General features: G+C 42.0%; 1 protein-coding gene across 2 annotated transcripts; it reads right to left on the reverse strand.

Annotated features, from left to right (window-relative positions):
• Position 1: 1 nt before the first annotated feature.
• arhgef18a (rho/rac guanine nucleotide exchange factor (GEF) 18a) lies at positions 2–16,688 on the reverse strand. Of its 2 annotated transcripts, none has more exons than XM_058069136.1 (20): positions 14,883–16,688; positions 10,635–10,698; positions 10,441–10,543; positions 8,828–8,934; positions 8,616–8,756; positions 6,885–7,135; positions 6,690–6,815; positions 5,136–5,253; positions 4,812–5,063; positions 4,670–4,746; positions 4,421–4,593; positions 4,295–4,353; positions 4,056–4,235; positions 3,823–3,969; positions 2,484–2,662; positions 2,306–2,353; positions 1,770–2,237; positions 1,393–1,702; positions 1,227–1,322; positions 2–1,100 (listed from the first exon to the last, which is right to left on the reverse strand). In XM_058069136.1, exons 3-20 carry the CDS (start codon positions 10,500–10,502, stop codon positions 943–945), a joined length of 2,952 nt encoding a protein of 983 aa, XP_057925119.1. In that variant the 5' UTR covers positions 10,503–10,543; positions 10,635–10,698; positions 14,883–16,688; the 3' UTR covers positions 2–942. The 2 variants fall into 2 exon arrangements, with proteins under 2 accessions (XP_057925119.1, XP_057925120.1); XM_058069137.1 differs by having other exon boundaries at positions 958–1,100; positions 1,183–1,322.
• Between the last annotated feature and the right edge of the window lie 118 nt (positions 16,689–16,806).

A 16,806-nucleotide genomic window follows, 5' to 3' on the forward strand; every position in this document is an offset into this window, starting at 1 on the left:
GTTCTTGGTTACATCCTTTATTCATCCCCGACAGGGAACTCCATGATTAGTATTAACATGTCTATTATACAATGATATATTAATGAACTTACTGGTTTTTTTTTTGGGTACATGTCGTTATTGCAATGTTTTCTATTGAGTTCAAATGCAGTGCTTGTCTACACCAGGGGTGGGCAAACTGCAGTCTGTGGGCCACAACAGGCATTTCCAAAAAAATTTTTTTTAAGCTAACATGAAACTACCGGACAACATGACTCGCTTGTTGTGAGCTGGATTCATGAAGCATGTGAATTCCCACGAAGCAACCAACCTATCTACCTACAAAGAAATACCCCCACACAATTCCCATGGGAAAAAAAAATAACACCTTTATATACTTGCCGCAAGGCATGCTGGGTAGCTTGTGATATGCTTTCTGCCAACATTTTTGCTGGATTGCAAAGTGAGTATATGAGAAGTGGTCATATTGTTGTTGCAGCTGGACTACCCAACATGCCTTGCGGGCTCCGTGCTAGGTAGTTTATCACCCACATAGTCGTAGTAGTAGTTGATTTATGTGATGTGCGAGCTTACTGTGGATGTGTTGTGTTTTGGTTTGGTTGCACCGTGAGCGAGTATGATGGCCCTTTCGCCAATGTGGCCCACGAGACCAAAGGTTTGCCCAGCCCTGTCCTGTCCTACATGGTAGCTTCATGATGACAGATCTGGTCATAAAAATGTTGCTTTCCTCGGTAATAAAAAATACTTTTAAAAAGTCTTTGGCAATGTAATAACATCAAATATTTAAAAAGCTTTAGAAACATCGTAAAATGGTATTTTCTCCAGTGTGCAAAATAGCTCCTTCCTTTTTTTTTTGTTGCAACATCCTCATCCATAAGTAGTTTGTGTAAAAAAAGGGCGGGCATACAGTACTTCACAGTGGGGTAGTCCTTGAGAAGCAAATTAAAGGAATATGACCTTCTCTGTGGCTTTTTCCCGCAGCACTTCTTTGGGGAAGGGAGGTGGAGGAGGCGGCGGCGCTTCGACGGCGCTTCTGAGGTGCGCGCTGAAGGACGGCGACGTTTTCACGCTGTGGCCGTATCCTGCCGGGTTCAGGTCATCTAAGAGGGAGAAGAGGGTGAAGTGAGCGCTTGGTGTTAGCGGACGGCGTGGGTGGAAAAAAGGATCAAGTGTGGCTTTTACGTCCGGGCGATGTCTTGCCGTCCACTTGGGATACGTTTTTGTACCTGACTGGCCGAGAGAGTGACTGTGAGGGCCGCGAAGACTCCCGCCTTCCTTTCCCGTCACTCGGATGGGCAACACCTGGCTCACGTCGATGGAGGCTGCACGTGTGCGGAAACATTTCATCAACACATGAATCAAAAGACCCCGCCCCCATCGTTCCCACAAGACCTGCGCTGTGGGCTCTCTGATGCGATGCCTTCACCCGGAATCCTTTCTCCTTGCCCTTGGCCAGATTGGCCAGCTTGGTGGGGATCTGCTGCACCACGCTGGCTTTGTGGACCTGGTTGGTGGTGCTGATCAGGTGGATGGGCAGCTCAGGCTTCGCCGGCTGGGAGCTGATGCTCTCCTTGCGTGGCGGCACCTTGGGAGGAGTCTCCTTGGGGTCGCAGGCGGTGGCGAGCAGGATGTGCGGCCTCGAACTCCCACCTCCATTGGCGACGCTTCCCCTGAAGGACTGGTAGCTGGACAGGTTGATGTACTAGACGAGCGAGAAGAAACGCCATCATCAGCAATACGGAGTACGGGGTACCGTCAATTCCACTCACGGGGTCATCGTGGTTGGCGTGTCCGGCGCTCGCCGTATACTTCTTCAACTTCTCATCCAGACGTTCCTTTTCCTGACTCAGGCGCTCCTTGTCCTTCTCCACAGCCTTAGTGGACACCCGGAGGCGCTCCAGATCCTGCTGGTAGCTCTCCCTCTGCCTCTCCAGCTCCGCCTTCTCCTCGTTGAGCTTCTCCTCCCGTTTCCCACAGTCGTCCTCCCTCTGCTTCAGGTCGGCCTCCAGGGCCTCCATGTAGACACTGTGGCGCTCCCGCTCCTTCTCCCAGCGCTGCTGCGCGTCTCTGTGCTGCACCTGCAGCTTCTGGAGGTTGGCCAGCTCCTCCTTGTGCTTCTCCACGTTGCGCTGCTTCTCCTGCTCCAAGAGCGTGCTGCTGGACGGGCGGGAGGGTCTGCTCTGGGTCCGCAGGACGTGCTGCAGCTCGATCTGACTGTCCTGCTGAGCCACGATGGCCTGAACAGGAGAGGAGAACAGGACAGTGACATCTCCGGCAAAAAGCAACACACGCTGGAAGAACCAACCTGTAACGTATACAGCCTCTGTGCAAGCAGTATGACCCGGTCACACACCTGCAGAGGAAAAACAGGTCTAAGCGGGAGCACCGTGGACCTCCAGCAAATACCCAAAAACCATCAATAATCATTGGGTTCTTAGGCACTGCTGAGGAGCCTGTGGAGAATCCAAGCGTGCGTCACTTACCTCTGCCTGGAAGTGGTCGGGAGGAGAAGCAGACTCAGGCGTCCATGTGTGGTCGTTGTCGGCCCTCTTGGGAAGGCTCTCCGGGTGGTACCTGTCCTTCAGCTGGGAGTCGTCAGACATGTGGGAGCAGTAGAGCGGCACCATTTCATCGTAGCGGAGCCCCTGGGCCGCATCTCCATCTGAGAAGAAGCGTGGATTAGCGACTATATGGGCTATATGTAAGATATATGTAAGATATTAAGATTCTCTTACTGGTTTTTAAATGTCTTAACGGCGTTGCACCTTCTTATTTATCGGATCTGCTTTTACGATATCAACACTCGCGGACCCTGCGGTCCTCCGGCACTGGCCTTTTAACGATACCAAAACCCAGAACAAAAACCCACGGTGAGGCGGCATTTAGCCACTATGGCCCCCACCTGTGGAACAGCCTGCCAGAGAACCTCAGGACTGTGGAGACTGTTGATATTTAAAAAAAAAAGATTAAAGACACACCTTTTTAATCAGGCTTTTAACTCATATTTTCAACTTTTTTTAAAATCTTTTTAGTCCTATTTTATGCTCTTAGTCTTTAGCTTTTAACTCCAGTGTTTCCTCGGGGGGGCTGTATCGGGTCTGCTGAGGGGGGGGATCCACACTGGGGGGGCTGTGTCGGGTCTGCTGAGGGGGTGCCATCCATCGACGGGGGGCCCGGGTGCTGGTCCCCCGATGGCACGGCCTGTGGCTCCTCCCAGTGTGGACGACCCCAAATGTGGCGTTTCCTTGATCCTCAGTGCCATGCCATGTCTCCCTACTGTGTGTGATTGTGTGTGATTGTGTGTGTGTGTGTGTGTGTAGATGGAGGGTGGGATTGTTTTTCTTTTTCATTCATTCATTCATTTTCTACCGCTTATCCTCACAAGGGTCGCGGGGGTGCTGGAGCCTATCCCAGCTGTCTTCTGACACCCTGGACTGGTCGCTAGCCAATCACAGGGCACATACAGACAAACAACCATTCACACTCACATTCATACCTATGGACAATTTGGAGTCGCTAATTAACCTAGCATGTTTTTGGAATGTGGGAGGAAACCGGAGTACCCGGAGAAAACCCACGCATGCACAGGGAGAACATGCAAACTCCACACAGAGATGGCCGAGGGTGGAATTGAACCCTGGTCTGCGCACTAACCACTCGACCGCCGTGCCACCCTGTTTTTCTTTTTAATTGTGGTAATTGCTTTTAATTCTGTAAAGCACTTTGTGTTGAATGTCTCTGCAGGAAAAGTGCTCTACTAATAAAGTTGATTTGATTTGATGCATATATCATCTCTGGATTTCGGTGCACGACGTGGCTTACTTTTCATTGGGCTTGCGGGCGGGTTGCTCTCAGCCGCCCCCCAAGCCTCAGCTCTCCTACCCGGCATCTTATCAACATCACCACCACCCTGGATGTCATTCGAGTCCGTCATTCTGGTTTGGAAGAGGAGGTTTTGAATGTCTTCCACTGCAGACAGGAAGTCAAAAGAAGAACCCGTCACGACAACATGGCTGAATGATGATTCCTGCGTGCCTGCCTGCCTCGGCTCTGACCTTCGCTGATGGCGCCTTTGAGCAGCGTCTCCCCCTGCTGGAGGTCAGTGGGGTCTCCTCGCAGCAGCAGTGCCCTGGAGGGGCTCTCGTGTCCCGTCACGTCCTTGTACAGGGTGCTGTAGATGAGCAGCTTCTCAGACAGGCATCGCTTGATCTGCTCATCCCGCTCCTTTAAATGATCTACGCATATTTTATTCTTACTATTATTATTCACTACTATGGAAATATGGCTCAGTCACCTTGATATTCCTGTAGTCTGGTGATGATCTCCTGGTGGAGTGCGTCCTCCTCTGAGAGACTGCATGCCGAGGATAAGTCCATCAAGATGATTGGCAGGATGTCAAGTGAAAGTGAATTTCCCTTACTGGTTTATTGCATCTCGTATCAGAGCCATCCAGCTGACGCGCTCCTCACGGGAGCCGGCGTGGAGCTCGTACATCTCTGAGGTGCACGCGCAGATGAGGAACATGGCTTTGTCTTCATGGGCCACCTCCCTCAAGATGAGGTTTTGAAGGGAGACCACGGGTGGTTTGTTATCCTGCACGAGCAAACAAAGCGGTTTGTTTCCATGGGAAAAAAAAAAAAAAGCTCCATCGTTTCAGGCGGCAACTCACCACGCCAGCAAAGACAAACTTCTGATCTTTGTCTTGCAAGAGGAGGAGAACGTCCGACAGCAGCACCGCGTGGACGTCTGCAAGCACACACGGCGATGTTCAGCAGCCCGGGGAAAGCCGACCTGTGAACGCCGTGACTGACCTTTGTGTCTGCCAGAGGACTTCCAGGTGACTTGGCCTTCGTGGAGCAGCGTCCTGTTGTCCTGGATCAGATCCTCCCTGCGGAACACTTGGCCGTCCTTCAGCCGGCCCACTGATTTGGGCTCCAAGCGAGCGTGGATCTCTCTCAGGCGGGAGGCCTTTTCGTATTCCCTGACTCGCTGGTTGACCTGGGAGATGGTGTCTTTTATGTACGCTAAACCCTGGAGCAGAGACTGATGCTCATCCGTGTCAGCTGAAAAGGAGCAGGAAGAACTTCCTGTATACTATTTACCAAGGAGAATACGACGTAGAATTTGCGGTTTACCTTCAGTGTTTTGGATAATTCGCTCCACCAGGATGGGATATTTTGTGATGCGCTGAGTCACCAGTAGAAAACACTCGGGGATCCCCAACCTTCTCACCAGGGTCAGCTGACCAATTTTCTGTTGGGACACACCATAAGTGTCACAATTGTGCCAAAAATACTCAATCAATAATCCAAATTAGCTACATTTCTTCATGATTGTCATGAGATGTAATTCACATTTTGTCCACCAGATGGTACTCAAGTATAGTGTACATACGTATGCATGTTGACTGTATGGTTGTATTTCTTTTACAATGTAGGTAGCGACACCGTCTGTGAGCGCGCACCATTTTGTATTTTGTTTTTACTGTTAGGACGAAGGATCTTCTGTCCGAGGCTGTAGTTTTTGTCCTTACTAAATACTTCATGGTCACATCAAGTGGGCCATTTACCGCCCCTCTGGACATTCTAAATAGAAAATTAAACACGACCTCAGGTCAAAATAACTTCCCTATAATTAAGGGTATCACAAGAGACCCCTAATTATGACCAGGATATGTTGAGTTGTTTATGGTAATGGTTTTAATTTGATTTGAACATGCATCAGATTACAATTGAATGCATCACATAATCAGTTCACAGTTCCACATGTCCAAAAGGAGTAGGAAGAAGCAAAGCTTATTAAATCCTACCCCTCCATCTGGTACTTTTACAATCAGTAACTGTTACATTTGTGCACTTCCTGCTTTTCTAATATAGTGCAAGTTTTTTTTTATTAAATTAAATTATTGTTTTGAGGGTCTTACTCAATCCATTCCATAGTTTGATTCCACATACTGAAATGCTATGGCTTTTTAATGGCTTGTTTATGTTTATGTGAAAGAGATAAGTCATCGCAATAATTGAAAAAAATACATTTGTTCACTTCCTGCTTTCCATAATACGGTTTAAGGGTTTTTTTGGGGTTTTTTTTGTTTTTAAAAATAATGTATCTCGTACCATAGTGTATTGTACATATTTACTGTATTGATATTTGTAATTTTATTTTATTTGTAATTTTATATAACGTTGTTCTTATTTTCAGCACTCCCCTCTCCCGTCAAAGTGCTTTTGCTCTTTGTTCAGGCTGCATTTGTAAATAAGAATTTGTTCTTAAATAAAATAAAATAAAATAAAATAAAATAAAATAAAATAAAATAAAATAAAATAAAATAAAATAAAATAAAATAAAATAAAATAAAATAAAATAAAATAAAATAAAATAAAATAAAATAAAATAAAATAAAATAAAATAAAATAAAATAAAATAAAATAAAATAAAATAGTTTGAGGGTCTTACTCAATCCACTCCATAGTTTGATTCCACATACTGAAATGCTACGGCTTTTTAATGGCTTGTTTATGTGTATGTGAAAGAAATAAGTCATAGCAATAATTGACGATTGTTTCAGAGGTGAAATATGGTGTCTCTTGGATCCGAGCGCCGGCGTGTCACGCGATACGCGACAGCCCTCTGGGGGTTTCGGGTGGCGATGCTGTGCGCACGTTGCTTTGTGAAATGACACCACATACCTTCATGAGGCCCTGCAGCTTCTTGTTGTTCTGCACCAGCTCTTTGTACAGATTGACGGCGGCGGTGTGATGGCTGCAAAAGGCGCTGTACCAATCCTTCATTTTTTCACCCACGGTGCCTGAAAACTACCAAGACCGAAAACCCTTCGGTGATGTTCTTGTGCTTGTGCTACTCCGTGACATTGTCAGACTTACCTGAGAGACGAGTGCGTCTCCAAGCTCTGTGATTTGGTAGCCGTGTGGACTTCCCTCTTCCTGACTTTGGCTTTGGCGCATTTTCAGGCAGCCGAGGAAGTGCTGGTGCAAGGCGAGCAGGGCGTCGACGCCGTGGAAGAGCGCGTCGATTTTGCCCTCGTCCAAGAGCAGAGACTGCCTTAGCTCGTGCATGTAGACGTGTCGGAGGATCTTTAAAGTGCGCACGTGGTGCATCTCCGTCTGGATGAGCTCTGGAAGACGGAGAGGTTGAGGGTGTCAAGACGGATAACGTGACGGGAAAATGTGCTGAAATGTCCTCACAGCTATCATCATGCATATGGTGACTTTCATAACTATAATAACTATAATTGCCCTCACTTTCATCTGCTGTGTGTATATAAGTGTATAATTATCATACGCGAGCATGGATTCATGTCACATTACTCACTAATGCTTTTGCAACACCAGTCAGTGGCTCCATTCATCAAGCCTGGCACATTCAGCACTAATTGCTCCACTCGTTTAGTCACTCATCTCCACTATTTCCACAGTAAACATCCCCTGTTATGCAAAACATCTTCTAACAGTAACAAGTTCCCAGAGAGCTTGTTTATGACCACCAATGATCAGAGAAGAGTCGCTCAAACGCTCCCTTTAGAAGTTGCGGCTTTTCGTGATGTCACGACAGGAAAAACTGCCCCCTCCCCACCCCCCACGGACATAACACCACCCCAAGCTAGCATTTCAGGGGAGCATGGCCTTGTTTAATAAACAAAAGGAAATAAATCCAGTCTTTGCCATCATCTCCGTGAACAAGATGTAACCATGTAATCAAGGCAACCAATCGTCCTCTACAATGTAGACCAGGGGTCTCAAACTTGCGGCCCGCGGGCCGAGACGCTAGTTTGAGGCCCCCACCTTGATACCAAAGTTTAATATTGAAATGACAGCTTAAAGCTGTGTGCACACCGGACACAATTAACATGATTTTGCCCCGCCCATAATGTTACACTACCCTGTTTTGCTTCGGATTAGCAATGAAGCTAAAAGGCTTATGACGCTGGGTACAAATAAATGCAGGAAATGATTTGGAATAAAAACGGAAAATACACATCAAGATAAAGCATCTCATTAAAACATGTTGTTAAAGTTACGGCGCTGCTCCCAGATGGAACTGAGTACGATGCTAACTTGCTAATTGGGTAAAATTCTTATTAAGTTTCATTAATGTTCATGTTAATGGCTAAATAACTGTTAATACTGTACATTTGAATCTGAAAAAAATAATTTATCTACCTTAACTGTATGTGGTTTCTTATGTTTTTCTTATTTGCCGTTTTATTATTATTTTGCTTATTTATTACTAATTGATTGATTTATTGTCTTTATTTTTAATTTGTTTATTTATTTTTTTAAATCTTATTTTGTGTATAGAAAAATAAAAATAATAATGTCTGATGAAGGTCAAATGGACCGAAATTTTATCTAAATAAACGAATACATTTTTGAACTTTTTGAACTATTCTACTATATGTAAAATGACAATAAAGGGCATTCTGATTCTGATTCTGACATCCTAAAATAAAACCAAACATCAAATACTGATGGTATTGATATTTCTACTTGTTGAATAAACTCTTATGAATACTGTACGTGAGCTTTAAATGGATGCACGGCCATTTCAAGTTTAGCATTTGTGACCGGAGGCACTGTGGGACTGTTGCACCGCACCGTAGATAACGTCCTGTCTTTGAACTGCCTCTCTCTGCAGAGTCCTCAGGTAGTCCGGATCGGTGGAAAGGCTCCAGGACTCCGCCTCCAGGTTGTGGCCGTCGCTGTCCAGCTCGCCTCGCAGCAGAGTGTAGTGAGCATCTAAAAAGGAACAAGAGAGGTCCCCTTGAGGGGAGGGTGGGGCGATGATGTCAAGATGAGGAGGAGCTGACCTTCCAGGTTGATGGGCTCGGCCAGGGAGGAAGACAAAGAAATGGCATCCTCAGCAGAGAGCTTGGATCGCACGCCTTCCACCTCATCCATCCGTGCTGGAGCAGCTCTGCTAGCAAGAGGAAAATAAATACCGTATTTTCCGGACTATAAGTCACACTTTTTATTTTCATAAGTTGGCTGTTCCTGCCACTTATACTCCAGAGTGACTTATAAATTAAAAAACTGTTTATGTTACATAAACACTGGACATGTTTTCTGTTTGTTTATTTTTTGTGTAGCTGAATAACCATTGTGTTAGCATATCTTACACCTATTCAGCCTGTTCTCTATTCTTTTATTGTTAGAACTTGCCTTCCAAGAGGACGTAATGTCTGTTTTGGTCAAGTTTGGAAAATAAATTACCCGCAAAATTTTTTTTGACTTATACTCCAGAGCGACTTATAGTCCAGAAAATACAGAAAAAGTCCAAAAAATACGGTATACATGATGGAGATACACCATATACACTAATGGAGATACAGCCATAGTGACTAGTTACTTTGTTCTGGTAAATGTACCACTGTCCTCGTAATTGTACAATTAAATGTGCAATTTTTTTTCCCATTAATTTCCAACATTGACATAAATTTGTGACTTTATTCTCGTAAATTTACAACTTTTTCCTTGTTTTACTACTACATTATCATAATTTTACAACTTTGTTCCAGTTAATTACCAACATTACTTGCTGATTAGGCCAACTGCCTTATCCCATTGCTTTAATGTTGTTATTGTTTGATGCTTTTGTATTGTATGTATGGTAATGGTAATAATTGTATTTGATTTGAACATGCATCAGATTACAATTGAATGCATCACATAATCAGTTCACAGTTCCACATGTCCAAAAGGAGTAGGAAGAAGCAAAGCTTATTAAATCCTACAATCCTCCATCTGGTACTTTTACAATCAGTAACTGTTACATTTGTGCACTTCCTGCTTTCCTAATATAGTTTAAGTTTTTTTTAATTAAATTAAATGAAATTATTGTTTTGAGGGTCTTACTCAATCCATTCCATAGTTTGATTCCACATACTGAAATGCTATGGCTTTTTAATGGCTTATTTATGTTTATGTGAAAGAAATAAGTCATAGCAATAATTGAAAAAAAATACATTTGTTCACTTCCTGCTTTCCATAATACGGTTTAAGGTTTTTTTTTGTTTTGTTTTTTGTTTTTTTTAAATAATGTACCTCGTACCGTAGTGTATTGTACATATTTACTGTATTGATATTTGTAATTTTATTTTATTTATAATTTTATATAACGTTGTTCTTATTTTCAGCACTCCCCTCTCCCGTCAAAGTGTTTTTGCTCTTTGTTCAGGCTGCATTTGTAAATAAGAATTTGTTCTTAAATTGCTTGCCTGGGTAAATAAAGGTATAATAATAAATAAATAAATAAATAACATTATCAGCGCTACATCGTCATGGAAATGACGGGTCAAGTACAATGTATCTCCTGTTTGCATATTTTGACGTGAGACTTGAGAGCTGTTATGGGACGTATCAATACTTCAGCATCGATGTCAACATGGATGAACGTCGGAGCCGGCAGGGCTCGCCAACACACCTGAGACCTGTATCCTTGTACGAGGATGAAGCGGCTTTGTCTTTGGTGGGGGTGACGGTCATGCCTGGACCAAGGAGGCAGCCAAAGGTGCCATCGGGTGCCGCTAGGGGGAAAAAAAAACAGTGCCTCAGATATCAAATCAGTGTGCAAAAGAATGTGTTATTAACAGAATTAAAGTCAAAAAAGCATCCTACCATTAAGGCAATTTGGTGGAGTCGAGGATTGCGCAGAAACGAACTCCCGAGCCGTGTGCCTCGCCTGTGAAACCAAAAAGGTGTGCAGTGATTTGAAAACATGTTATTGAACAGGCCTTTGCCTTGACACACAAGCTAGCTGCCAAAGCAGACACTTGTCATGTGTCATGTCACAAACACTTTGTGTGTGTGCGCGTGAAAACTAAATGAGTGCTGCAAAAAAACGGCGGAACTGGTCGGGCTCAGGTCGGACCAGCTCTCCGGCAAACAAGCTCGCCGTGGGAACGGCGTGACAGCTGAGACGGAGAGAGCGGATGCGCTGTGCAGAGCACGAGGATCAACACGTCACATCTCGACAGCGACACGCATACCTGGGCGGGGTGGGGTGCGCTAAACCCAACGTCCTCGTCGTGACCCCCCCTCCACCCCCCTATGAGCGCTGCTGCCACATGATGAAGCGCATGTCTTTGATGGTAAAAACTAGCAGAGAGGCGTTCCCCAGGGCGTACCCGTGCTTCTGTGATGTGGTTGCCGACATAATGCAACACCTTGGGAGGTAAAAAGCGGGGAAACACTTCAAAGATCCACCTGCTTACACCCGTCATATAGTCTTTGTTTGTGCGGGTGGAGGCGGGGCCGCTTATATACATACAGAGTGCAGCAGAACGTAAGCTAGTAGAAGGTAAACGAGCGGATTTGCTGCATTTTCAGGTTGTTCAACAAAACAAAATGTCTCACTCCATTCATGCCGTTGTTCTATGGACCAAACCATGCTGCCTGTTTGGAGAAGGGCGATGAAGAAACACAACACACGGGAATACACCGAGGTCGGCAAAATGACCTAGCTTATTGTGCGATTCATGAATGGATTCGAATCATGTCCGATGCCTACAAAGAATTGTGGACACATTAGCATTAGCTTTCCTAGCGGACGGACGGACGGCCACGCCTCAAATTCATTCATTCACGCCTTCAGCGTGAAATTCAGGTCATTCCTCACGACACACGGAACAGGACTAGCAAGTCTGCCAGGTCGCTTGGAAAGGAGGCCGTCAAACACTAAGTGTGTGTGTGTGTGTGTGTGTTGGGGGAAGGATAAAGACAACTAGGGAGAGTATGATATTTGATACTTATATGTTATGCATACTCAGCACAGCATCAAAGTCAAGTCATAAAAGGAAAGAAAAAAAATTCCATAATGTGAGCTGCATATTAATTTAATGATTGGTACACCCAATAACTACATTACTTGTGTAGTTTTTTTTGTTTTGTACATTATATGAGGTCTGGGGAACGCCTTCCTCACGCCTCCATCAGGAAGGACATGTTGGGGGACAATGCTACCTGTACTTCCTGTCACCCCACATGGTGGGCAAACATGTCACAAATCATCTACCTGCCTCTATACAAAAAAGGGAGGGCCCTTTGTATATAGTTGTGGAGTCCTATAGAGCAGATACACACCATAACACACACAAAGCTTTCTAGATCTTCCACAATGTGTGCCCTACCCACAGTCAGTGTGTGTTAAGTTGATTTATCCATCATCATAGAATAGTCCAAAAGAGTCATCTTATTCTTCTGGAAGAAGGCCTTACACATACACTGCTGTTTGACGCCCCTGCACCACTTGAAGATCTATTGTTCCACTAAAGTATGACGATGATGGAAAACATCTCAAGTGGGATCTCCTTGTCCTGCCAGTGACGTTGGAGGTCATCTGGACCATCAAGGGAGAAGGAAACCTTCTTCCACCTTTCAATGTCACATGTTTGGTGCTCTCCTGCTAATTACAGTAATTGGGTAATTTTGGGAGAGGGAGGGGGGGGGGGTCTACCACTTGACTTTTTTTTGTTCCAGGAGCCTGAGGATGTTTTGACTGCTCTTCCACAGCCTGTTTTATGTTAATGATTCTTTGTAATAAATAGCTTTTTTCTCTCACTCCCATTTCTTCTTCTGGTATTTTGACACTCTACTTAGAACCTCCTTAAAATCCAATACACTTTATTTATATAGCACATTTTATAAACAGAGTTTCCAATGTGCTACACAGACTAGTAAAATAAAAAGTAAAAATAAAATAAAATAAATAAAAAGGTAAAAATTGAATTTAATCCACAACTAAACCAAAAAATAAGTAAAATAGATATTAAATATTAAAAACAAGAAGCAAAGCAATAAAAGTATAAAAAATAAAACCAATTAAAATAAAAAGAAAGACCATAATGACTCACTCCGAGTTAAAAGCCAGAGAATAAAAGTGGGTTTTAAGACCAAACTTAAAGCTATCAATGTTGGGGGCCTTTTTTTTTACTTGGGAGGGGAGAGAGTTCCCCAGAAAAGGTCCCCTGGTCTTAAGTCTCGTCTTGGGCACCACAAGTTGGACCTCACCCTCGGACCTCAGTGACCACGCTGGAGAGTAAATTTTTATTTGGGGGCCATCACATTCAACGCCTTAAAAACAAACAATAAAATCTTAAAAATCAATCCTTAAGCGAACAGGCAACCAATGCAGGGAGGCCAGAATTGGGGTGATGTGCTCCCCCTTTTTTGGTTCCTGTTAAAAGCCGTGTCGCAGAGTTCTGGAGAGAGACTTTTGGCTAATTCCAGAGTTTTCCTTAAAATCCAACAAGCGATTTCTCCCATGCAGTTCTTTTGCGGCATTTGTTTTTTGACCTTGCAGCATTTATGCAACTGCAGCATTTTTCATTTGCATAAGTTTTTGACCCTTGTGTGTTTTTTGGTTGTTGGATTATTTCTGTGTTTAGTGTGTCAGCTCACCTGTTGAGGCTATTTCCATTCACACACACACACACAAGCATTGATTAACCGCAAACGATACAGTGCGGATTTATTAAAGCATTATAATGAGCTACTGAGAGCTACAGTAGCGCACTGTAAAGGAAAATTCAAGTGAAAGTAATTAACTATACATACAAGAATATTTAATTACGCTGTCGTGCACTCAAAAAATAAACGTTTAGCCTCAACAAAAAAAAAAACAACGCAACAGTTTCTATTAGTCTTTCTTAGTTATGACAACTTAATTTGAAATTGCTTTGAACCAACAAACAATATTGCGTTGCACAAATTAGCTTTTCCTCTTCACTCAAGGCTTATTTTAAGTAATGCTTACTGAATAATTGTTTTCATAGGGACAAGTTTTTAAGTTCGTAACTCAAAAAAAATACGTTAAGTCAACTTAATCATTTTATTCAAAGTAGTTTAATTTGTTGTCTACTTAATTATAATAACAATGCACACAGCTTTTTAAGTAGCAGTAACTATATAAATACATACATATATATATATATATATATATATATATATATATATATATATATATATATATATGTGTGTGTGTGTGTGTGTGTGTGTGTGTATATATTATGTTACCAAGCTAATTTTATTAAGTCATGGCAACTTGAATTTTGTTATTTTTATTTTATTTTTTAAGCTTACCAACAATAAAATTTGAGTGTATATGACATGCTAAATTAAGTTCATGTAATAGCCGACATTATTATTTGAACATAACTTAAAAAAAATAAAGTTAGCAACTTGGAAAGTTTATCTAAATCAATTAATTAAATTTTTTACATTGCATTTATGTATTAAATCATAAAATGGTGTCAACAGATACTCTGAATTACTTTTTAGAGCGTGTAGTCCTCATTGTTTATGTTTCCTAAACGCTCTATTTTATCTCGCAGGCGGCTTTTGGTATCACTCCGCCCCACAGTGATACGTCGTTCTAACTGACACGAGGGCATGACAAGTACAGTAAATAAAACATCATTTCACCAGCACAATATTAATTTTTTCCTCAATAATAAGAAAATATATTCAACAGGGATGGTATAAGAAGACAAACAATCAACAGCGTGCTGTTTTAAATCAACAGTTTCGGTCGGGAAGACAAACAGGTGCGGAGTCAAAGGTCGCGACAGGTGACACGGCTACCTGCGGCTGCTACCGCTGAGCCAGCTTGCTAGCGTCAACTAACACAAATATAAACTTCTTACAGAAATTATATTCACATTGAATGATATTATCTTGTCTTAGGTTGTATATACATGCGGTTCCGTCGTGTGTCATTTGTAAACAAGCCCATAATCATTTAAAAGTGAGCGTACAAACCTAGCTAGCCACGTTAGCTTCGGATCTTCGCTATAGAATGTTTGGAATTAGTTGGCAACATGTCGCCTTTTCAACGAGGGGGGAGGGCAAAATAGTTAAATTTCTCACCTTTGATGGTGGTTGAAAGCTCAGCGCTTCCACAGGAAGAGGTTTCAAAGGCAAAAAGCAGAGTCAGAAGTTGTTTCTCTAAAGGAGGAGGAACAAGTGCACTCATGAGGAGGGAGGAGTTGGGAGGGCGTTCAGGAAGAAGTAACAGCCTCCTCTGGAATAGCTCTTCTCTGTAACTCCCGCATAGGCGAGGTTGGGGGAGCATTCGGTTCAGCTCAGCTTTTCCTCCTTTTCTTCGACTTGTCTCTTCTTCTTAGCATTTCAGGTGACTTTTTATTACAATAAACCATCCCATCAGAGGGTATTCATACGGCAAAAAAACACAAGATCAATTTACTACTCTCAAAGTGTGGTACGATTACAATGCTGGTGTAAAAGGAACCCAATTAAAAGTAGTCGATACACAGGTTATGTTCAACAGGGATGCACCAACTCATGTGTGGTTAAAAACACAGGCTGCATTTCCACGTGTGTCCAACAGGTGGAAGCATTGTACTGCAAGTAAACCCAAGTGCGGTTTTAGGCAGCTCTCCAACCTTCCTGTTTAAATGTTCCCATAGTGTGTGTGCGTGTGTGCTTTTTTGGGATGGGGGGGGCACATATCCACATCTCAGCTGTGTGATTCTGTAATACATATACATATATTTCTATATTATACTCCGTCGTAACAGGCACTGCCTGAGACAGCTATGAACATGGATGACTTGTGTGACCTTTGGTAATATTATGACTTTTTTCTCGTAAATTAAGGACTATATTTTTTCTAAATTTACAACTTTTTTTTAACATTTTTTTTCTCATATATATATGATTTTATTCTTGGAATAGCTGAATATTTAAATACTCTGTTGTAACAGGCACTGCCTGAGACAGCTACGAACATGGGGGACTTATGTGACCTTTGGTAATACGACTTTTTTCTCGTAAATTTACGACTATATTTTTTCTAAATTTACAACTTTTTTTAACAATTTTTTTTTCTCATATATGTATGATTTTATTCTTGGAATCTCAGATTATTTAAATACTCCGTTTTAACAGGCATTGCCTGAGACAACTATGGAAATGGGGGACTTACTTGACGTTTGGTAATATAACAACTTTTTTTCTTGTGAATTTACGACTATATTTTTTCAAAATTTACAACTTTACAACAATTTTTTTCTCATATATGTATGACTTTAGATAATAGTAGCAAAGATAATATAATTTTTTTCTCGTAAATGTCTGACTTTTCTCATAAATTTCTGACTTTTTATCTAAAGTGTAAAACTTTATTCTAGTATTACAATATTATTATGAGTTTTTTTCATATTACAATACTACAACTTTTCTTTTTTTCTTGTAAATTTACAACTTGCACTTTTTACTTTATTCTCATATTTACTTGTACATTTACAGACTTTTTTTTCACAACTTTTCTTCTCATAAATTATTATTATTATCATTAAAAAACACTTTATTCTTGAAATCTCAGATGTTATTTTTTCAATGTGGCCTTAATTTTGACAGCCCTACTAAAAATTTGCCTTATTTTTATCTCAAGTGTAAAACTTTATTCTAGTATTCCAATATTATTATATGAGTTTTTTTTCTCATATTACAATACTACAACTTTTCTCAGAAATTTCAGACTTTTTTTTATTTTATTTTTATTCTCATATTTACTTGTACATTTACGGACTTTTTTCCCACAACTTTTCTTCTCATAAATTATTATTATTCTCATAAAAAAAACACTTTATTTTTGAAATCTCAGATGTTATTTTTTAAATGTGGCCTTAATACTCGGCCTTAATTTTCACAGCCCTACTAAAAATTCACCTTATTTTTAAAACTATGCTAAGGGCCAATAAAAAATGAGCTGTGGTCAGAATACGCCCCCCCCCCGGGGCGGCACTTTGGACACACCCGTCCTTCCATA

This window comes from Doryrhamphus excisus, chromosome 3, assembly GCF_030265055.1.
Source record: "Doryrhamphus excisus isolate RoL2022-K1 chromosome 3, RoL_Dexc_1.0, whole genome shotgun sequence".
NCBI classification, from domain to species: domain Eukaryota; kingdom Metazoa; phylum Chordata; class Actinopteri; order Syngnathiformes; family Syngnathidae; genus Doryrhamphus; species Doryrhamphus excisus.

Bases quoted from the DNA above. Each gene is read 5' to 3' on its own strand.
- arhgef18a (XM_058069136.1), bottom strand. From the start codon at position 10,502: ATGACCGTCACCCCCACCAAAGACAAAGCCGCTTCATCCTCGTACAAG. The intron at 4,236-4,294 runs GTGACTGAGCCA...AAATATGCGTAG, and splicing joins CAGACTACAGGAATATCAAG to ATCATTTAAAGGAGCGGGAT. The intron at 2,354-2,483 runs GTAAGTGACGCA...TTTCCTCTGCAG, and splicing joins CCGACCACTTCCAGGCAGAG to GTGTGTGACCGGGTCATACT.